General features: G+C 43.6%; 1 protein-coding gene across 1 annotated transcript in view; it reads left to right on the top strand.

The window, feature by feature from the left end:
* Positions 1-223: 223 nt before the first annotated feature.
* Positions 224-22748, top strand: part of CHD4 (chromodomain helicase DNA binding protein 4) — a 33209-nt gene continuing 10684 nt past the window's right edge. Inside the window, 26 exon segments of the mRNA XM_020994128.2 lie at positions 224-343; positions 1270-1444; positions 5229-5350; positions 5557-5772; positions 6012-6130; positions 6256-6497; positions 8535-8662; positions 8899-9034; positions 9171-9349; positions 9514-9753; positions 10394-10597; positions 10724-10929; positions 11314-11445; positions 11523-11619; positions 12618-12809; positions 13266-13466; positions 13621-13758; positions 13922-14043; positions 14199-14372; positions 14748-14889; positions 14978-15109; positions 15213-15330; positions 15577-15701; positions 16058-16072; positions 16074-16296; positions 16460-16635. Coding sequence (XP_020849787.1) covers positions 1348-1444; positions 5229-5350; positions 5557-5772; positions 6012-6130; positions 6256-6497; positions 8535-8662; positions 8899-9034; positions 9171-9349; positions 9514-9753; positions 10394-10597; positions 10724-10929; positions 11314-11445; positions 11523-11619; positions 12618-12809; positions 13266-13466; positions 13621-13758; positions 13922-14043; positions 14199-14372; positions 14748-14889; positions 14978-15109; positions 15213-15330; positions 15577-15701; positions 16058-16072; positions 16074-16296; positions 16460-16635 — 3876 coding nt within the window. The 5' untranslated portion in view covers positions 224-343; positions 1270-1347.

The following is a 22748-nucleotide window of genomic DNA, read 5'->3' as shown; positions in this document are numbered from 1 at the left end:
GGTGGGCGGTTGCTCCGGTGACGCGCGCGCGCGCGCGCGCGCGCGCGATGAAGGGGCGGGGTCAATGGTTGCTGGGGCGACGAGGGGGCGGGCGTTGCCGGGGAGATCCAGAGAGGAAGGCGGAGGGTGGGGGGAAGGGGACTTGGGGAGGGTTGGAGTTGGTTGGGGTTATTATGGGCTGTCCGCGGGGGGGGCGGGGCTTGGGCTGTGGGATTTCCCGGCCGGTGTTTCGGGCCCTTTAAGAGGCGAAGCCGGAGCCGGAGCCATTTTCCCCCCTTCGGCCGCGGCGAGGAGGAGCTGGAGTGGGAGCGAGAGCTACACAGAGCTGGACCTGCGGCTCGGGGTGAGGAGGGGGCGGGGTCCCCGAGGAAAGACCCCTACACACACACAGACACACACACACACACACACACACTACCTTCCCGAGAAACTCCCCCAGGGGTCCACTGCCCTGTCCCGCAGAAAGCTCCTTCAAAACCGGCTGGCTGCCCCCCCCGACCCCCTGAGGGCCCGGGGGGGAGTTCCCCCCCCAGGATTTCGAGGTGCCTCCTCGGACCTCGGTGGGCTCTTTCTACCCCCCAGGATAACGGGGAGGGGGCGGCTTCCTACTGTATCAGGCGCCTGCCCCCCTGCTGCCCTTTGCGGGCTTGTTCCCCGGGACACGTGGCCTGGCCCCCTCCCCTAGGTTAGCCAGCAGACCTTTCCCCCCACTCCCTGCCCCCCACTCCGGACCGTGCTTAAGTCTGGAGGCTCCACCCGCCCGCTTCCCTTGGCTCCCTGGAAAACCTGAAGAGCTCCCGGGAGCAGCTTTCCTCTGTGGGGACTGACCCCTCCCCGGCGTCCGGGAGCAGCCCCTTCCCGCCCCCCAGTGACCTTCTGCCTCCGAGAATCGCCCCTCTCGCAGCCCGCCCAGCTCAGTCCCCTTCTTCCCCATGGCCCTCAGCTGTCCTCCTACCACAATGCCCGCTTGGTCCTGGAGGAGGAGAGGGCTCCTTCCTTCCTGCCCCTGCCCCACCTCTGGCCTTAGCCTCTCTTACGGGGAGCGAGTCTGATCCCGGACCCTTTCCCCCGAAACGCTGAAGAACGAAGTTCAGCTGAAGTGGGTTTTGCTGTCTGGCCCAAGTGGCAAGGCGGGAGGGGGGTTGGTGGGGTGGTGGGTGGAAAGAATAGGTGGGGGTGGGGTGGGGGAGGGGGACAGGGACAGTGCACGTCACTGACTGTTCTCTCTCTTTCTCTGTCTCTTCCCCCCTCCCCCCCTCCTCTGCACAGTGACTCGGGCCAGCACAGAGGGCCCCAGGCCGGAGGCAGGAGCAGCTGGGCCAATTCCCTGGCCAGGAGTGGAAGGGGATGGCTTCAGGCCTGGGCTCCCCATCCCCCTGCTCAGCAGGCAGTGAGGAAGAGGACATGGAGGTGCTTCTAAACAGCCTTCCCCCACCCCACCCAGGTAAGTGCTCTGAAGGGGCCACAGGCTGGGAAAGAGGAGGCTTTTGGGCCCTTCCCCAAATGACTGTTGGGGCAGGGTTGGGTAATGCCTCTCTTTGCAGGATTTGAGGTGGGAGGGTGTCTAGAGGGAGTGGTTCTCTTCTGCAGAGCTCTCCTGTAAAGAGGGTGATGGCAGCCATGTGTTTTTGCTTTGGGCATCATGAATTGAGGTGTTTTGGGGATGACACCTAGTGCCCATTTGTGCCCATTGTACAGTCTGAGCTCATGGTGAGATGAGGATATTGCTGTATGTGAAACTTAGAATGAATAGGGTAGCATTAAGCTTAGGTTAAGGTCAGCCAGTGTTTTATGGCTTGGCCTTGGGGTTTTTGTGGGGCAGAGTGGCCAAGCATCTCCAAAATCTAGTGGGGTCTTGGGGGTAGGGGTCATTGCTGCCTTGGAAAGTATAAACAGGGATTGCTGGGTTCTCTTTTTCAGTTTATTTTTAGCCAGTGATCTGTTACCGGTTTTCTGTTCTCTCTGCTGACTGAACTGTGCAAAGTTTGAATCTCGCTCACAGCCGGGATATGGAGCACTTGCAGCCAGGCAAATTGCTGGAGTGTTTTGGTTGGGGAATGAAAGCTGAGGGAATATGTTAATGATGTAGAAGACAATGTTTGAAGGTTTGGGGAGCAGAGGAGCCCCCCAGTACATTTGAGTAGGAAGGAATATTTTTTTAAGATGTTTGCATCATTCTGTTTAGGGAAGGAATGTTTAACAGAAGACCTCATGTCTGAGAAAGTATGTTAATCTTGGGGGAGAGGAAGAGGAAAGTATAGAAGTGTGTTATATGTGTTTGGGGTGGGTCCTTGGACCACAAAATTTGAAATAGTTGGATTTATCCTGTGCTTTCTGGAGATGGCACTGACCAGTCCTGAGGAATAGAGCTTTGGTTCATTGCTCAGGTGGAGAGATGCCATGTGCTTCTCTTGTTTTCTCCTCTGCCCCTCAACTGGCCTTTTTGTTCTCCTACTCCTTTTCTTTTTTCGTTATCTCAGGTTTTCTTATCCTCCCTGTTGTCTATTCATGTGAACTTTTTCCTTGTATTGGATCTTGAAGTATCAGAGAAACAGTGTAGTGAGTCCTGGATTCAGATTCTGTCGTTGGCTTTAGTCATTAGTGACCATTGGCCAGCCAAGAAACCTCCCTGAGCCTCAGTTTTGTCTTTGGTTAAGTGGGGATAATAGATGTAGAACCTTCTTCACAGGGTTATTGTGAAGTTCAAATGAGACAATGTATGGAAAGTATTTTGTAAACCTTAAAGTACTATATAAATGTTAACTGCTGCTGCTGTTGTTAATTTTCTATTATCTGAGCCAGCCATCCTCTCATTTCGAAGGCTACTGATCTTGCTTAGGTTCCCTCATGACTGTCTTTTTTAGTTTTAATTTTTTTACTTTTGACAAAAACTGTGCTGCCTTAGAGATGCTTCTGGATTTGGGGTTTTCTAAGTTAGGGCCAGGGATGTGTGCAGTGGTGCTTCTGCTCTGCCCTTCACAGTTGTTTGGATGGATGTTAATCCCTGGCCTTTGCTTGTATAGTGGAGAGCCAAATTTTGAACTCCCTTTGGCTCCTATAGGCTAGGGTAGCATATGGTTGTCAAAGGAAATAGAGTGGTCCTAGCCTTTTCTTGACAAACAGTGGAGTTGTCTTGTGCTATTGGCCCAGAGGCTAGGTGAACCACAGGCAATTTTCCTTTTCCCCCCCTCTGTTGGCCCCCAGGGCTGGGGTTGTTCTTGTCCTAGCTGGAAGCTGTATAGGCTCCCAAGATGAACTCTGCCCCAAGCTGTTCTATGACCCAGTTTTTCCACTTTGCCACACCCCGTTCCTGTCCCTTTCCCAAATCTTCCTCCAGATCTCAACTAGTATGATGTTGGCCATGTCAGCACATTCTTTGCCTGAGAGGTTGGGGGGCTATTTGTGGGTGGACTAGAGTGTACCTCTTGCCTCCTCATGCCCCTTGCCTTCCTCTTAGGAGTCTTTATAGGGGTTCTAAAAAGGAGGAACTGGGGTGTTGATCATAGGCTAACATAGGAGTGTTCAGAAGAGGCCTTCCAGAAAATTATTCTTCCTGGTAAGATCTAGGCCGGGTGTCCTATTCCCTTGGGAGTGGGAGGGGTTGTCTTGAGCCTAGCCTGATCTTGGGCTAAGTAGGCTAGGGGCCTGATGGGGCTTTGTCTAACCTGATGTCTGTTTTCTCATGTCTGGTCCTGGGAGGGAAGAGCCAGCGGCTGCTTAGGGGGTAGGTCTCCAGGGATTAGAAGGTAGGAGCTTGTATTGAATTGTAAGAAGAATGTTGTTTATGTTTCTTGAGCCAGGTGTGTGAATCTCTGAAACTTGAGGGAAATGAGGGACTTCATTGGGTAGCTACTCAAATGAAGGTGGCATTGTAGGGTATGTTTTAGAACTTCTTGCCATGGATTCCCACTACAACCAATGAAATGTTAGCTATGAGAAGTATGGCAAGGGGATTGTGTGTTTGGGCCACTCTCAATGTCCTAGCTATGTTCTGGTCTTTTTAAATTTTTTTGGTGGTGTGACTCAACCTCTTGTTATCGAATGCCCCCTGTGCATTTATACTGGGTTTCATTATCTTGAGGTCTCTCAAGAAGAATGTCGACCTAAACTGGATAAGAGACCTGGATCTGGGGCCCTTTTGAAGGGGAAAAGGACAAGAAAGTTCTCAATGAGGACAATTTCTTTCCCCTTTCAAACCTCCCAGCCACTTCCTGTCTGCCCTATATTGGCAAGCTGGGTGCCCTGGGTGGCTTCTGTGGTCAGGAGCCATTTTCCCTCTCCTTAGTTGGTGAGGTACCTCCCTTACCATCTTTATGATGGGTAGGGGTGGCCAGAGAAGAGGGAGTAAGTGAGCTGACAAGGATTTCTGTTAAAAAAAAGAAGCAACATCTGTCTTTCTCCTCCCCTTCAATGCCCCCCTCCCAACCTAGCCCTGCCCAACAGCCCTGTATATAACCCTAGGCTTTGTGCTACTCTGCCCAGAGCCAAGGGGGAGGGGGAAACCAGATGGGAGAAGGCTGGGTTGGAGGGAATAGTAACAGCTGATTTGACTTGGGCCCCAGGGGAAGCCAGACAGAAGAAGCTTGGGATAGGAAAAAGGGGGAGTAAACTATTGGGGAAGGGGGTGGAGAGGAGTATAGGAGGAAACTCTCTTTGGAGATACTATTGGCAGCTGAGCCTAGGATCCAGAGGCTCTTGTTGCCCTGAGTAGCAGTGACCCAAAGGGGCTGGTTAAGTGTGTGGCTATGGGGAACCCTGGAGCTAAATTGTTACCCATATTTTCAGCATATTATTAGAGAAAAGAGTTACTGCCATATATCCTACCTCTCAACTGGTATAATTCCCCAGTTTAGGAATATCTTGTCAATTGCAGTGCATCATGATAAGAGTATTGGAACTCAATTTCTCCTACCCTGTTAGTTACCTTAATTCAGAAGCTATGTTAGTGGAGGTAAAGAAGATTGCTCTTAATGAGTGGCCCTGGGGCTCTGTGATAGGCCAGAGATGGCTGACCTGCTATAGTGGCTCTGTTTAATATGTATACAGCTTTTCCTTGGACTTTTTCTTTTCTGAGTATCAATTTCTTTTAGTGTCCTGGAGGAGAGTGAAGAAGGCACATTGCTCTCAGAATTGGGGGAAATTGTAGGTTGAAGACTCAGCATTGGGTCCTAACATTTTCCTATCTTTCTTTTCCTTCTCTACATCCCACCTTAATGAATATACTTAAGAGAATGAAGAAGACCCAGAGGAAGACTTATCAGAGGCAGAGACTCCTAAACTCAAAAAGAAGAAGAAGCCTAAGAAACCCCGGGATCCTAAAATCCCAAAGAGCAAGCGACAAAAAAAGGAGGTGAGTGAGGGTAGCTGAGGTGTGAATGGAGGAAGGGTGGGAAGGAGTCAGAATATGAGAATTAGGGATAGAAAAGACTTGTGTGTAGGAGGTGGACTTTGTGTAGGAAAGGTCCTGGGATAAGCCAGGTGGCTGTCCCAAGGCCAGCATGTGTGTAGCATGTGTGTGTCTGTCTCCCTTTCCCTTCCCCCCCCTCCCTGTTCTAGCGTGTGCTCTTATGCCGGCAGCTGGGAGACAGTTCTGGGGAGGGGCCTGAGTTTGTGGAAGAAGAAGATGAGATGGTTTTGCGATCAGACAGCGAGGGCAGTGACTATACTCCTGGCAAGAAAAAGAAGAAGAAGCTTGGACCTAAGAAAGAGAAGAAAAGCAAGTCTAAGAGGAAGGAAGAGGAAGAAGAGGATGATGATGATGATGACTCAAAGGTGCCCTGATCCCTCATGTTCTTTTTTTCTTTCTCATTCCTTTTATTTCTCTTTCCAAAGTATCTCACTGCCTCTTAGAAGACTTTCTCTTATAAAATACCTAACTTCCAGTTCCTTCCCCTTGTAGTATTATCCTGATCTAATAATTCTCAGCTTCTCAAAGGTTCTTTGTTGCTCCTTAATATGTGCCATTGAAAGGACTGCCAGGGCTTTGACTTTCTTCTCTTGGCCTCCTGCAGGAGCCCAAGTCCTCAGGTCAGCTACTGGAAGATTGGGGCATGGAGGACATTGACCACGTGTTCTCAGAAGAAGATTACCGCACCCTTACCAACTATAAGGCATTCAGCCAGTTTGTCCGGTATTTAAGCTAAGATTCAGGGGTCCTTAGAAAGGGAAGGGGCACGTACCTCTCTTTTTCATTCTCTAGCCCTGTTATTTCTTCTGTTTGTCAACCAGTATTTACTTTCATTCTTCTTTCTCCAGACCTCTCATTGCTGCTAAGAACCCCAAAATTGCAGTTTCCAAGATGATGATGGTTCTAGGGGCCAAGTGGCGAGAGTTCAGCACCAACAACCCCTTCAAGGGCAGTTCAGGGGCCTCAGTGGCAGCTGCAGCTGCTGCTGCTGTGGCTGTGGTGGAGAGTATGGTAACTGCAACCGAAGTTGCTCCTCCTCCACCCCCTGTGGAAGTACCCATCCGAAAGGCCAAAACCAAGGAGGGCAAAGGTTAGTGAGATAAGATAGGAGTGTGTAGACAAGTCTAGTCCTAGGATGTCTTTTCTTACCTCTGAGGTTGAATTTGGATCTCGGGTTTAGAGTGGAGGAGTTTAAGGAAAATTATGTTGGTGGAACGAGTTTAGGAAATACTGTAAGGAGGATTATTTCCTTTTTTTAGACCTACTGCCCAATGATATGTTCAGTTCAACAAACTTGTGTTAAGTGCCATATGTGGAAGGCACTGTGCTTGGCTCAGGGGATGACTTACAAAGATAAAAGCAAAATAGTCTTCAAGGAGCTTGCATTCTGCTGGGGAGTAGGTAGGGGAAGATGTGTTCTGTATGGCAATATGAGAAGAGAAAGAGCACTGACATTTGGGGGTATCAGGAAAGGCTTTGCAGAAGAAGGGCCAGCTATACTGATCCTTAAAGGGAAATAAGGGGTCTGAGAAGCAGGGATGGAAAGATAACACTTCAGGAATGAGGGACATTGAGTTTGGGAAGCTGATTTAATCAAATTTGGCTAGAGCATAAAGTGTGAAGGGGAGTAACTTGATAAGACTGCTGGAGTCAGATTGCGGTGAGCCCTGTTGCCAGGCTGAGGAGGTAGAACTTTTGTCCTAAAGGCAGTATGGATTTTTGAGTAGGAAGGGGAATGGAGCACAGAGGTAGTGACATGATCAGGTGTGGTATAGGAATATTAATTTGTCGGCTGTGGGGAGGAATATTGAAGAAGGGAAGGACTGGAAGCAGACATAGCAGTCTAGTAGGGTAGTCTAAGTGAGATTTTGATGGCTGGAACTAGAATGGTAGCTCTAGCTGGACAGAAGAGAATGAGTGAATTGACAGGACTGGGTAATTGATTGTACAAGTGAGTTTGAGGTGCTGATAGAATATCACGGTGGAGGTGTTGTAGAAGCAGAATCAATATGTCTTTGTAATTGATTGGACTTGGGAGGTGAAAATGGAAAAGGTAAGGATGACTTCTGGGTGTCTAGGATAAATAGGGAAGTTTAGAAATGGGATTTTTCAGGGGGGAGATCATAAACTTTATTTTAGACTTACTGTTTTTGAAATACTGATGGAACTTCCACATGGATATGTCTAGCAGGCAGTTGATGATGCTGGACGAAAACTTAGGAAAGACTAGAGTGGGTAGGGGCAGCTAGGTGGCACAGTGGATAGAGCTCCAGCCTTGGAGTCAGGAGGACCCAAGTTCAAATCCGACCTCAGACAATTGACATTTACTAGCTGTGTAACCCTGGGCAAGTCACTCAACCCCAATTGCCTCACCAAAAACAAAAAACAAAAAAAGAGTAGAGTGGGTATATAGAATTGTGAGTCATCTTTATACATGATAATAGAACTAATGGGAGCAGATGAAGTGATCAAGAAAGAAGGTGCAAAGAGAAAAAGGGCTAAGGTCAGAGTCCTAGGGGACATCTACTCTGTGGAGTTAGGAGATGAAAGATGGTCTAGCATAGGTTCCTGAGAAAGATTAAGTAGATAGGAGGAAAAATTAGGAGAAAGCAGTGTTGTGAAAACCAAGGGAAGAAAGAATATCCAGGTACATATGGTGGTGGGATGGGAGTGGGGTCAGCAGCATCAAAAAAAACTTGAGAGGTTAAGAAGGATAGAAAATGCCATTGAATTTAGCACTTATGTGGTTGGCAACTTTGGAGAGAAAAAGTTCAGTGGAGTAGTGGGGTTGAAAGCCAGATTGGAGGAGTTCAAGAATTGTGAGTGGGGATGAGGAAGTAGAGGCAAAGAGTGAGCATGGATGATTTTTTTCTAAAAGTTTGGCATTGAAAGGGAAGAAAGGGATCAGTAGCTTGAGGGGGTATGGTAAGATAGGGTTAAATGAAGTATGTGGGTTTTTTTTTTCTTAAAGGATGTGGCAAACCTGACATAATTTGTAGATAACAGGGACGGAGTCAGAAATAGGAAGAGATTAAAGGTGAATGAGGGAATAAGGTCAATAAGGCAAGCTTCTGGAGACCTTAGAGAGTTGGTATTTGCATTTGACTTAACTTTCCTTTCCTTTTAGGTCCTAATGCCCGACGGAAACCTAAAGCTAGCCCCCGTGTGCCTGATGCTAAGAAGCCCAAACCGAAGAAGGTGGCACCTCTGAAAATCAAACTGGGAGGCTTTGGCTCTAAACGCAAGAGGTCTTCGGTGAGAATCTGCATGTGGTAGGGTCACCAGATCTTAAGGAGGAAGTAACCTGGAACAGGATACGGCAGTGGATATAGGTGTGGGAGGTGGTGAGCAGAGTTGTTACAGTAGACATCTAGTACTCCCTTCTAGTATCCTAACATTCTCCCTGAAAAAGAAGGATGGTACTTTCCTCACCATATACATATTCCCCTTGGCTAGGACTTCTGTCTCTCTGATCCCTTTCATCCTGCTAGAGTGAAGATGATGACCTGGATGTGGAATCTGACTTTGATGATGCTAGTATCAACAGTTACTCCGTGTCAGATGGTTCAACTAGTCGGAGCAGCCGCAGCCGCAAGAAACTCAGAGCTACCAAAAAGAAAAAGAAAGGTGTGTTTCTCTTATGTCTTTGTATGATTATTGGTGAGGGCTCAAATCCCCTAAAAATAGGCCTGAGACTTGGGGGTGGTATCATAATGGGTGGCGGGTTGTGCTACTTACTGGGCTTCCCCTCTTCCTTGCCTAGGCGAGGAGGAGGTGACTGCTGTGGATGGTTATGAGACAGACCACCAGGACTACTGTGAAGTGTGCCAGCAAGGAGGCGAGATCATCCTGTGTGATACCTGTCCCCGTGCTTACCACATGGTTTGCCTGGATCCTGATATGGAGAAGGCCCCGGAGGGCAAGTGGAGTTGTCCACACTGTGTGAGTACTGGTCAAATATGGGCCCCTTTGGTTCTGGTGGAGGTTGTATTCTGTGGGATTACAGGGATGAAGCTTATGTGATTTGGGGGAAAGGAATTGGTTTTGGGGGAAAGGTAGGTCAAGAACTGTGGGGGGTGGAACCTAACTGTGATCCCTTCCCACAGGAAAAGGAGGGTATCCAGTGGGAGGCAAAGGAGGACAACTCTGAGGGTGAAGAAATCCTAGAAGAAGTTGGTGGTGACCCTGAGGAGGAGGATGACCATCACATGGAGTTCTGCCGTGTCTGCAAGGATGGTGGGGAACTACTCTGCTGTGACACCTGCCCCTCCTCCTACCATATCCACTGCCTGAATCCCCCACTTCCAGAGATCCCCAATGGCGAATGGCTTTGTCCTCGTTGCACAGTGAGTGCCTGACTTGAAGGTGTAGGGGGGGAGTAGAATTCACAACTTACAGCATTATTGTTGTTGTGTAATACCAAAACATTGTGAGAGTAAAGAAGGCAAGAGATTGGTTGGGAACTAGGAAAATGACTTCTTTGGCTCTGAAGTAGTTTCTGTCTACCTAGCTTTTATAAAACCCTAGGCTTCTGGTGATTCTGGGATTCATCTGCTATGGGACCATTCTGGAATGTTGTAGGGCAGGAATGTTAATGTTTTGCCAGCTGTCCAGAGGGTATGAAGTAGCGTTGCCTTGGTCCAGAGAACTCTGTTCCTGTCTCTGCCTCAACACTCTGCTTCAGGGACCCTATCAATTCACACTGGTTTATTGGAGCCACTTAATGCTCTATAATTTTCCATAAGGAAAATCCAGGCCTCCCAAGTCTGTTGATTTTCCAAGCTTAATTGTCCTGTATCATTTTTTGAGAACTAAGCATTTGGGTGGTAAAAAGAGATTAGATGTGAAACAAGTGCTAGATGAGGATAAGAAACAGAAAAGATTTTCCTTCCTTCTGTCCCCATAAACCTCTAACTGTACTGATATGTAGGGTGTGTTAGGCTTTTTTTAAGAACTGTGCTTTTGTGTCTAATTATCTTTCTTTAGTGCCCTTCACTGAAAGGTAAAGTTCAGAAGATCCTGATCTGGAAATGGGGGCAGCCACCATCCCCTACACCAGTTCCCCGGCCCCCTGATGCTGACCCCAATACTCCTTCCCCTAAGCCTTTGGAGGGGCGACCTGAACGGCAATTCTTTGTGAAGTGGCAAGGCATGTCCTACTGGCACTGTTCTTGGGTGTCAGAACTACAGGTAAGCCCTCATGGGAGAGGATGGATGTGTGAGATGAAGTACAGGGAGATAAGGGAAAAGATAATATTCCTAGATAAAGGATAATATCCCATTTGATACCTGCTTTTTTTCCCCCCCTGATGCCAGCTGGAGCTTCACTGCCAAGTGATGTTCCGCAACTACCAGCGCAAGAATGATATGGATGAACCACCATCTGGAGACTTTGGTGGGGAGGAAGAAAAAAGCCGTAAACGAAAGAACAAAGACCCCAAGTTTGCAGAAATGGAGGAACGTTTCTACCGCTATGGGATAAAACCTGAGTGGATGATGATTCATCGAATCCTCAACCACAGGTACCAGTAAAGCTTGTGGTTGTCACAGAGACAGCTTTGGCCTTAAGGGGTCACGGAGTAGCAGGGGTGGGGGGATATGATCTCTGTGAAAGAGAATTAAGACTCACTTTTTTCTGTTACTGAGACTGAGCAAATAGAAAGTTTGTCGGTGTCTTGTACAAAATAGGTGTGTGATTGATATTAAAGGAATCTTAGTGTTTGAGCTGTTAGGAGAGGAAAGGGGTGGGGGTATTTCTCTTGATCTGAAGACAAGAGCTTGTGACCCTGGAGGTAGAGCTCTTTTCCTGGTTTGCAGTATTTGTTATTCAGGTCTGTCTGCCTCAAGAACCTGAAGGAATAGAGTTGTCTATTCTGACAATTCTTTCTCTTTCTTTGGTGCTACAGTGTGGATAAGAAGGGTCATGTTCACTATTTGATCAAATGGAGGGACTTGCCCTATGATCAGGCATCCTGGGAGAGTGAGGATGTAGAGGTACAAGACTATGACCTGTTCAAGCAGAGCTACTGGAACCATAGGTGAGTATTTGAGTGGCTTCACAGTGGGAGAGAAGGGACATTGGAAAGGTAGGCATCTAATGCTTTCTCTTCTTTAGGGAGCTAATGCGGGGTGAGGAAGGACGACCTGGCAAAAAGCTCAAGAAGGTTAAGCTGAGGAAGTTGGAGAGGCCCCCTGAAACCCCTACAGTTGATGTGAGTTGTGACAGAGAAGAGGAAATGACTTATTTAGGTGGGAGGATGGATCTTGTCTCCATCCAGACCATGCTTCATTTGATGGCAGTGCTATAAATAATGACCTGTTCTCTCTAGCTCTAATTGTTTTAGTAAGTCTCCTTTTCCTCCCTTCATCCTACCTCTGAATCAGAGAGGGCTTTGTTTCCTCTCATTCTAGCCAGCAGGGAAACAAAAGCATAGAGATGGAAAAGGGGGCAGGGGAAGATGAAAGGTTTGCTTAAGGTCATGAAAAAAATCCTGAAGAAAAGTAACATGGTGTTAATGGAAAGAGTGCTATACTTGGAGTCAGAAAGAGACTTGGGTTTGAATCTGCCTTTTGACATTTAGCTGTGTGATGTGGGCAAATCACTTAATGTCTCTTAGCTCTTTTTTTATCATCTGTAAATTGGGAGTGTTAATACCTATTAGTTATCTGCCTTACACAGTGTTTATGAGGATCAAATGAAACTATTTACAAAGTACTTTCACATACATTAATAACATCATTAGCCCATATTTATATGTCCTTTGTTGAGTTGGGGCTAGATCTCAGCACTCCTGATCTTCATCCCAAGGTTCTTTTCCTCTCTGCTTGTCCTGTTTTGGAGAATAGACAGGAAAGTTGTCAAAATGAACCTTAGGAAGAAATGTGGTATAAATAGGTTTACTTAGTTTGGAGAATTCTATGACTTTAGAGATTATTAAATTATGGAGAGACACTAGAGTCTGTTTTCCTGAAAATCTTTTAATACTAAAGCCTCCATTTGTTTGGTGGGTTAGTTACCAGTTTACCAAGAGGAAGAGGTTAGGAGAAGGGCAAAGGGGAAATACTGACCTCTAAGGATCCTTTGCATAGGCTTTCTTGTTGATATGTAAGTGGGCTGGAAAAGACACTTAGTATTACAAAGTCAGTGTTGTCTTCATAGACTACAAGCCATCACTCGCCAGTTTCTGACTTCCTACTATTTTTTTTTCAGCCAACAGTGAAGTATGAGCGGCAGCCAGAGTACTTAGATGCCACTGGTGGGACTTTACATCCCTATCAGATGGAGGGATTGAACTGGTTGCGCTTCTCCTGGGCCCAGGGCACTGACACCATCTTGGCAGATGAAATGGGCTTGGGCAAGACTGTTCAAACAGCTGTCTTCCTCTATTCTTTGTACAAGGAGGTGAGAAAGAGCATCCTATTAACTTTTTCTGTCTTCTCAGAACTGTATTCATTTATTGCAGAGCCTTTTACTTAATCCTGAGGTAGGAGAGGAGACTAATTCCTATTCTTGGAGAATTTGGTATAATGAGGGAGATAGGATAGAAGAAAAATTATTGCACAACAAAATGTAACTAATAGCAGATAGAACTATGTGAATATCTGCGCAGGGCAGGTGTGCCACTTTGATCACACCTGTGGGAGGGATTATTCTGCGAAGGCCCCATTGAAGAGGGAACAAAGTAGTTTTGAAGGAGGGTCAGAACAGTTTAGGAGGGGAGAAGGTTGAAAACTGATACCGGCCCTTTTTGTTCTTTTTCAGATTCTTGGTGGGGGGTTGGGGAGTTATAGTGTATAGAGTGGTTTATAGACAACATGGGTAGTAAAAGGACCTAAACTCCTCCCTCCTCCACCCCAGGGTCATTCAAAAGGCCCTTTCCTAGTGAGTGCCCCACTTTCTACAATCATCAACTGGGAGCGAGAGTTTGAGATGTGGGCTCCAGACATGTATGTGGTAACCTATGTTGGGGACAAGGATAGTCGTGCCATTATCCGTGAAAATGAGTTCTCTTTTGAAGACAATGCTATCCGTGGTGGCAAGAAGGCTTCAAGAATGAAGGTATCTCAGAGGGAGACTATCAGGAGGGAGGAATAGCCCTTTCTGGCCAAGCCTATTCCCTTGGGATGGAGCAAAAGGGATGCCCTGGTATCTGGAAGATGCTGCTCACAATAGTGGGGCTAAGCATCAGTGGTTGGGGCCCCTTCCTTTGCAGAAAGAAGCATCTGTGAAGTTTCATGTGTTGCTGACTTCCTATGAACTGATCACCATTGACATGGCCATTCTGGGCTCCATTGATTGGGCCTGCCTGATCGTGGATGAGGCTCATAGGCTTAAGAACAATCAGTCTAAGGTAAGCAAAGTCTTTGGCTTCTTTTGTTAGATACTATTGATTACTGAAGGTGGGGAATCTGAACAGTCAGTTTGGGATTCTTTGGAGTCATGCTGGGGTTCATAGTTGGCATGAAATGATCTGTTTTCCTTTCCCTCTTACCTTTCTCCTCTGCCCCTACTAGTTTTTCAGGGTCCTCAATGGCTACTCCCTCCAGCACAAGTTACTACTAACGGGGACTCCTCTACAGAATAACTTAGAGGAGCTCTTCCACCTGCTTAATTTCCTCACTCCAGAAAGGTTCCAGTAAGTATTCTTTCATTCATTACAGCACATCATTTCTCATATCCGTTCTACTCTCTACCCTTATTTTTTTTCCTGTTTATCACATACTTCTCCATCTTTTTTTTTTCCATTCTCTGATAAACGTCCTTTTTTTTCTCCTTTTTTTCTTAATAAAGCAACCTGGAGGGTTTCTTAGAGGAGTTTGCTGACATTGCCAAGGAGGACCAGATCAAGAAATTGCATGACATGTTGGGGCCTCATATGCTGCGGCGACTTAAAGCTGATGTCTTCAAGAACATGCCCTCCAAGACAGAGCTGATTGTGCGTGTGGAACTGAGCCCCATGCAGAAGTGAGTTGGAGGAATGTTCCCCAAAGGGACAGTAGAAACTTTAAGTCCACTAAAAATATCTAGGAAAATCTGCTTGTCCCCTGTAATATTTCTAATATCCACCCTTTGCTCCATTCTGGGAGTATTCAGTTCTGGGGCATCTGGTGGTAGGGAACAAGTGAGGCCTGAAGCTACTGTCTGTACCAGTGTCATAAAACACTTTTTTCCAGTTTTAGTCAAGTTCTGACAATTTGCAGGTCACCTTATGGTCTTTTAGGTTCAACCTAATTACTTTTAGGCTCTAAAATTCTCTGGGTTCCCCAAAAAGAAGGGAAGATAACTAGACCTTAGAGTTGTCTTGAAGTTTGGTAGTATGACTTTCTGTTCTGTCCGCAGGAAATACTACAAGTACATTCTAACCCGAAACTTTGAAGCACTCAATGCTCGGGGTGGTGGCAATCAGGTTTCCCTACTTAATGTGGTGATGGATCTCAAAAAGTGCTGTAACCACCCTTACCTCTTCCCTGTAGCTGCCATGGTATGTCCTGAAACTTCTGTTTCTTTAATGTCAACTGAATTGCTCCCTTGTCTTCCATTTCATTTTTCTTTCCTGCCTTTTATTCTAGGAAGCACCAAAGATGCCCAATGGGATGTATGATGGCAGTGCCCTAATTCGAGCATCAGGGAAGCTACTTTTATTGCAAAAAATGCTCAAGAACCTTAAAGAGGGTGGCCACCGTGTGCTCATTTTCTCACAGGTATCCAGTGTGTTGGGTTAAAGTATAGGAGAGTTAGATGAAGAGATTGTTCTTAATGGGAAGAGAACTCAACTCATATATATCAAATATATTCTTTTCTTAGATGACTAAGATGTTGGACCTGTTAGAGGATTTTTTGGAACATGAAGGTTATAAGTATGAGCGAATTGATGGGGGAATTACTGGAAACATGCGTCAGGAGGCCATTGACCGCTTTAATGGTAAGAAGTTGGGATACATATATGTATGTACTGGAAGAAAGGGGACAAACCAGAACACCATCAGACTTGTCTTTTGACTAGTCACTTACTTTTTTCCACACCTAAGTTTTCCCATTTATACCTGCCATAGGGGAATTTTTTATTGGGTAGGGAAGGAAATGCAGAGTTTACCTCTGGCTTGAAAGGTGTGTGTGATTATTTCAGAAGGATATTTAAAATGGCATTTTTTATTTTCTTTTTTTCCAGCACCTGGTGCTCAGCAGTTTTGCTTTCTTCTTTCTACTCGAGCTGGGGGCCTGGGAATCAATCTGGCTACTGCAGATACTGTTATCATCTATGACTCTGACTGGAACCCTCATAATGACATCCAGGTGAACAGGATCAGACTCAAAAGTGATGAGCATTGATACTGTTTGTTTATGTAAAGGGTCCCTTACCTTTTATGAGTAGATGCCTAAATGAAGAGAAAACAGAAGTTTTACTTTTTGTAACTTTTAATTTTTTTGTGAGTAAGAGATTAGACATAATGGTCATGCTTTCAGGGAACAATGCCTCAATTCCATCTTATTCTAGCATCTAGGTTGGGAAGATTGATATCTCAACAACAGGAAGCATTACAGACATTGGTACTTTGATGTTGGATAGAAGTCCAGAGGCAAGTGTCAGTGGATCAGGGAAACAAGGGTATAGATATTCAGCTTTTTCTTCTATTCCTACCCTCCTGTAGGCTTTTAGCAGAGCCCCATCGCATTGGTCAGAATAAGAAAGTGATGATCTACCGTTTTGTGACCCGTGCTTCAGTAGAGGAGCGCATCACACAGGTGGCAAAGAAGAAGATGATGCTTACACATCTTGTAGTAAGGCCTGGCCTAGGCTCTAAGACTGGCTCCATGTCCAAGCAGGAGCTTGATGATATCCTCAAGTTTGGTACTGAGGAGCTATTTAAGGATGAAGCCACTGATGGAGGTAAGGATTTGGTTGAGTCTTTAAGCTTGGTGTACAGTGTCAGAGAGTATTTGTGGGAGTTGGAGTGATAGCTCTTCCAGGAGAAAGTAACTTAAATTCTTTGACTCATTCTTTTCCACCGAATATCTCCTGGTGCTCCATGTGTGGTACTGTTTTCTCATAGGAGGAGACAATAAGGAAGGAGAAGACAGTAGTGTTATCCACTATGATGACAAGGCCATAGAGCGACTACTGGATCGAAATCAGGATGAAACAGAAGACACAGAACTTCAAGGCATGAATGAATACTTGAGTTCCTTCAAGGTGGCCCAGTATGTGGTGCGGGAAGAAGAAATGGGGGTAAGTGACAGTGGGAAATCTGGGACCAGTAATCAGGAGTAGTGTGGTATTTAGAATGAGGAGAATCCATTCTCCGGGTGTACATTTCTCTATTCTTAAATTCAGGTTGACTAAACTGACCTTTGTCCCATCAGACTTTTGATGGCTCTTGCCAATCTTCTTAATTCTGTATCTCTTCTATTTTCTTTTTAATCCATTTGCTTCTGAGGGATTCACTTGATAGGCTACTCCATTGCCTTATGTAGTATGGAGGTTTTCAAATGTTAAGCCAGAGGAAGTAAACATTGTGAGGTTCTACCATATTAGAAAGACCTGAAGCATAATCATATCTTTTCAAGGCTGGCTTCAGTTTGCAGAAGGTGAGATACTTTTTGATGAATTCTTTGGCCATAGGAAAAATACAAAGTGAACCTGAGGCCTGGTTGTCATCCTGCTTCTACAATGACTGTGGCATAGTGGTGGAGGATAGAGCAAATTGTTGCTATGGGGAGGGTGGCCAAAAAAAAATGTTGACAACATGTTTAAAGGGTAAGAACCAAAAAAAAAGACAAAGACCAAAGGTTTGTAGTTGTTACAAAAAATCTCATGCATCACTGTCATGAATACTGTCTCTCCTCAACTAGAGAGTCTGCCTATATGTGATGGATATGACTGGGGCCAAATGACATCACCAAAAAATAAAATTTATTATGTACTGATAAGAATAAACCAGTTACCACTGTGTCACGCTACCTGTGCACAATCAAAAGTAGTGATTTGTTACAAGAAGTATAGAAATCAGTTCTAAATGAGAACATGTGGTATGCATTTGAGGCAATTCCAATCTGACCTATTTAAAACTGCTATTGATGCAGAATAATAATAGGGTAAGGATAAAAGAACAGACAATGAAAGGGCAGCTACATGGCACAATGGATAGAGCACTGGCCCTGGAGGCAGGAGGACCTGAGTTCAAATGTGGCCTCATATACTTTTTAGCTTTGTAATCCGGGGAAAGTAAGTCACTTAACCTTTTGATTTTTCCCATTTATAAGTGAGAGTGTTATAGTTGTCTAAGGTCCCTTCTCTTCCAGTGCTTTATCTGTGATCCTTTGTGGCATTTTTTTGAGGCCATTAATTATTATCCTTGTTGCCTTCTTAGATATACTTCCCAGTTTACTAGTGTTCTTTATAAAATGTGCAGTGAGAAATGAACATTAATACTCTAGATATGATTTAACTATGGTAGAAATTGTTGAAACTATCCCTGGTCCTTGACACTATAGTTCTGTTAATGCAGCATATTAGCTACAGTTAACTTTCTTGGCTGCCATATCACATTGCTGATGTGTGTCAAGTTTGTTGTTCATTAAGCCATCTCCAATATTTTTCTTTTTCTTTGTTGATATTTTTTGTTTTTCATATTATCCCAGTGCCTCTCCCCCCTCTCAGAGAGCTATCCCATAAAGTGAGTGGTATTTTTAGAAGTAGAAAAAAAAAGTCAGAACAACTGATTGAGATATTGAGAAATTCTAAAAACGTGTGCAATGTGTAATATGCAATGTGTGAACCTCCTTGTCCATCTCCATGAAGGGCCCCTAGTCTTTTTCAAATGAACTGCTACGTAAGCATGCATTTACCATGTTGTACTTACAAAATTGGTTTTTTGAACCAGTGTTAATACTTTACATTTATTCCTATAATCATCATCTTAATAGATTCAGCCCACTGTTCTAGCTTGTCCAAGATCTTTTTGAATCTTGACTGTTGCCCTCAGTATGTTAGCTGTTCTCAACTTTGTGGTAGTTGCAGATTTGACAAGCATGCCATCTATATCTTTATTTGTTTAAAAATGTTGAACAACATAAGATCAAACATAAATTCTGGAGCCATTCTATTGGATATTGCCTTCCTAGCTGACATACCATTAATGACTACTTTTGGGTTTTGCCATTCAGCCAGTTCTGAATCTACTTTATTTTACTATTGTTTATACCAAGTCTCCTCATTTTTTTCCCCTACAAGAATAGAAGGTGAAGTTTTGTAACCTGCTTTGCTAACTAAGCAAAGTATTTACAGCATTGCTTTGATTACCAGGTCGCTATCTGTGTCACAGAGGGAAATATGACTAGTCTGGCATGACTTGTTCCTAATGAAGTCAGTCCAATCTTTGTGCTTGCTGCTGTCTTTTCTAGATGTTCCCACCATCTTTTTTCACATTATGTTCTAGAATTTTGCAAGAAATTGGAGTTAAGCCCACTGGCCTGGAGTTTGCAGACTTCTTTCTCTTTTTGAAAATCATTGATGTTGTACCTCTCTCCTGTTCTCTGTGATCTTTCAAAGAACATTGACAGTGGTTCAGCAGTCACATTCCCCAGTTCTTTTCAGTGCCCTGGAATACAGTGTGTTCTGGGAATTGAACTTATCAGGGCAAAGATGCTGTCTTACTATCTCTTTATTTATCTTGGGTATCCCCTCTCCGTTAGCCACTTTTGTTCTGTCCTTTGCGTTCCAGTGATTATTCTCCTTGGCAGAGGGAAAAAATAGAAGGACAGAGCAGCTCTGCCGTTTTTCTGTTTTCTGTTACTGTCTGATCCACCCTGAGCAGCAACTCCAATAATTCTTTTTCCCTTCCAATATACTTAAAAGAAACACTTTGATTTTTGCTTTTGCTGTCCTTGAGAGCTTTGCTTCATTCTGTGCCTTGGTACTCCTAACACTATTTTTTTACAGGACTGTGCTACACTTTTGTATTCATCTTCTTTTACCTGCTCTTGTTTACATCTTCTTTATGTGTCTTCAGAAATATAAAATGGTTGGTGAGTTCCCTGTTCATCCACATTGGTCTCCATAGAAAGCTCCCCATTTTTCTCTACATAGGACTCCTCTATGTCCCTAGAAAGTTGTTTTATTCCTCCCCCCACCCCAAGAGCTTTCTCTCCTTCCTGGGCTGATAACTAGAAAGTGGATGAGTATCCACTTTGTTTCTAGTCATTTACTGCTACAAAGAATTGCTACATTGAATATTTTGGTAAACACCGGACCTTTCTTCCTATAGAATTTTTGTCCATGGTCTGCTAATTATTCTTTCTCTGAAGCTTTTGGCATCTTCTCTTTCAAAATCAGACCATTTCTGGTTTTCCTCTTCTATCGCATTCTAAGATGGAATAGTATTTTTCCCCAAAAGTTGCTATCATTACTTTAAAAAAAAGTATTGCATTTAAAAATACTGTATCTATGCCTTTTTGGTTTTTTTAATGATATACACAACCCAGTCTTTTCCAGGTTGCTCTTCTGCCTTTTAACAAAGAAAACCAATTACCAAAAACTACCTTGTCTTACAGTGTATGTAGCATTCCACTCATTTAGTCCCCTATCTACTAAGAGGTAGGGGTCAGTATTTTTTATCATTTGTTCTCTAGGTTCCTGTCATTTCTATCCAAGCAAGTTCTTCCTTGTTAGTGAGGATAGAATTTTCCTTTGTTGGTTTCCTCAAGCTTTTAAAGAATAAAATTATCATTGACGCAAGTCAAGATATTAACTACTTGACCTTTGGCAGAAAAAGTTACAGCAGATGTCTGGGTAAATACAGTCCTTGCCTCTTAGACCTGTCAGGTATTCTCTCAGGTTATACTTGAACTTTGTCTAATACCTCATTGTGTACAGGTGATCTGTAGATCACTATACATTATATATGTGTATATATATGTATATAGTTATCCATTTGATACTTTAAAAAATCTGTATGTATACTTAGTGGGTTTTTTATTGTTACTAAATTTTATTTTGTTTTTTCAACTAATCTATTTTCTCTCCCTCCTATGTATTTTTGTATATATGGGTCCTTTTCCTCTCTTGGAATTAGTAAAATATTTGGTGATGTTACTGCAGAAGTGGACATTGGGGATGACAGCAAAAAATATTGGAAAAATTCAGCTCTAGTAGTAAAAAGCAACAAGGTCAAATATTCATAGAATACATAATGTAGTCTCTTACTTACATATCATGAATGAACACTTTGTCTAAATCTGCAGTTTCCTTAGTGAAGGGAACTTTTGGCAAAGAAATTCTTTGTTTTTTTACACCACAATAATTTTCTGCTACCAGTTTAAACGCTCGTAACAAAGAAAAACAGTTAAGCAAGACATAAACTCTGTCAGCATATTCCATAGCCATCGTATATTCTTGCCTCCAATCTGAAGATGTTTTTTTCGTCTGTCCTCTGGAACTAGTGGTGATCGTTGCATTTAAGTTTATTTTTTAATGTTTTAATTTACATTATTGTAGTCATTGTGTATGTTCTGTTTCTGCTCTTTTTACTTTACATCATTTCACAAAAGCCTATTTCTTTGAATTCTTCATTTATCATTTCTTTTCTTTTTTTGGTTTTTGGGGGTTTTTTGGTGAGGCAATTGGGGTTAAGTGACTTGCCCGGGGTTAAGTGACTTGCCCAGGGTCACACAGCTAGTAAGTGTCAGGTGTTTGGTCTGAAGCTGGATTTGAACTCAGGTACTCCTGACTTCAGGGCTGGTGCTCTATCCACTGCGCCACCTAACTGCCACTCATTTATCATTTGTAAAAGGATAATAACTACTACATCGTGTTCATATGCCATGGTTTATTCATCCAATGCCCACTTGATGGGTATTCATTTTGTTTCTCATCTTTTTGTACCTCAAACAGTGCTGGGTTGAATTTTCTTGGTATACAGTGGTGGTCCTTTTTTCCTGACATTAATATCCTTGAGGTACATGCCTAGTTAGTGCCATTACTGGATTGAAAGTTATAAACATTTTAGTGATGAAATTTCAGCATTATTATAAATTGTTTTCCAGAATGGTTGTACCAATTCCTGTTTCTCTCAACAGTTTATTTGTATGCCTGACTTCCCCATTAACTGTGTTCATCATTTATTATTTTTACCAGTTTGATGGATATAAGGTGAAATCTCATATTTTATAAAATTTGTTATTAGTGTGGTTTTCTTATATGAGTGGTAATAGTTTGCATTTTTCTTTTGAAAATTATGTGTTTATATTCTTTGCCTTCTCTGTTCTTCACCCAAATATTATCTACAATATATTTTCCTTTGTCTAGGCCCTGGTTTTCTTTATAGGATTACATTTTAATATATAATACTATTCCATACCACCATCTTACCTATCCTCTAGAAAGGATAGGACTGTCTTGGGAAGTAGTGGATTCCCGCTCACAGAAGTCATCTAGTGGAAGCTAGGTGCCTGTTTGTGAGGTTATGTTGTAGTGAAGATTCTTTTCCAGGTATGGATTAAACTAGATGGTTACTGAGGTCCTGAAATTATGAGATTTTGTGTTGAATCAGACATGTCCTTCCAGAATCATATTGTATTCATGGACCTCATCTCACCAACTCTCTTATGCTATGAGGTCAAATTAGCCTCTTTGTGTTAGGATATCTGATTTATCTTGCTTGTTACCCATACTTTGTACATTTCTGTAAAGACATCTGAAGCCATGGGTTTTAATTACAGGCTCCTTTCTTGGAGTTTTATATTCCTGTGAACTTCTAGGGTTATCTCTACTGCTCTTTTTCTTCCTACATTGTAGCTACCCTGTGGTATCTTGCGTTGTGTGGCTGTACATCGACAGTTTTTCCTTTCCCCTTACCAAATTTTGGGGAGGAAAGTCATGGACTTCATTGCTGAAAAAATACAATTAAGAAAGCATTAGTTACTGTCAATCTATATGCTTATATCTGCATTTCTACAAATTCTTAGAAAATAGCTTATAAACTTATCTAGGTCATCCTAGATAAGTCATTCATGAAAATGGTAGGGAACAAATGACATTCTGTAGTAGACCATATCTTTAAAGTTACCCAGTCATTTGAAAAGTGCAGAAATGTGTAAGAGCCCCACTGTATTTATTTCTTAACTATAAAAAAGATTTGATAGAATAAAATATCAGGGTAAAGACTTTCCTTCCCTATCTCTGATGAATTTTAAAATCACATAAGAGCCCTTGAAATCTGTAATGACAATTTTATTTGACTTTCTGCTTATTACCAACAAGTAGGACAGAAAACATAGGAAGATAGGTACTTGCTAAATGTTTTCCATAATCATGGAGAATATCTAGCATGGAATCAAAATGGA

The sequence above is a fragment of the Phascolarctos cinereus genome, unplaced genomic scaffold (assembly GCF_003287225.1).
Source record: "Phascolarctos cinereus isolate Bilbo 61053 unplaced genomic scaffold, phaCin_HiC Scaffold_1;HRSCAF=81, whole genome shotgun sequence".
NCBI lineage: Eukaryota > Metazoa > Chordata > Mammalia > Diprotodontia > Phascolarctidae > Phascolarctos > Phascolarctos cinereus.
Note: the sequence above shows the minus strand (reverse complement) of the source record. Positions and strands in the feature narration are given on the sequence as shown.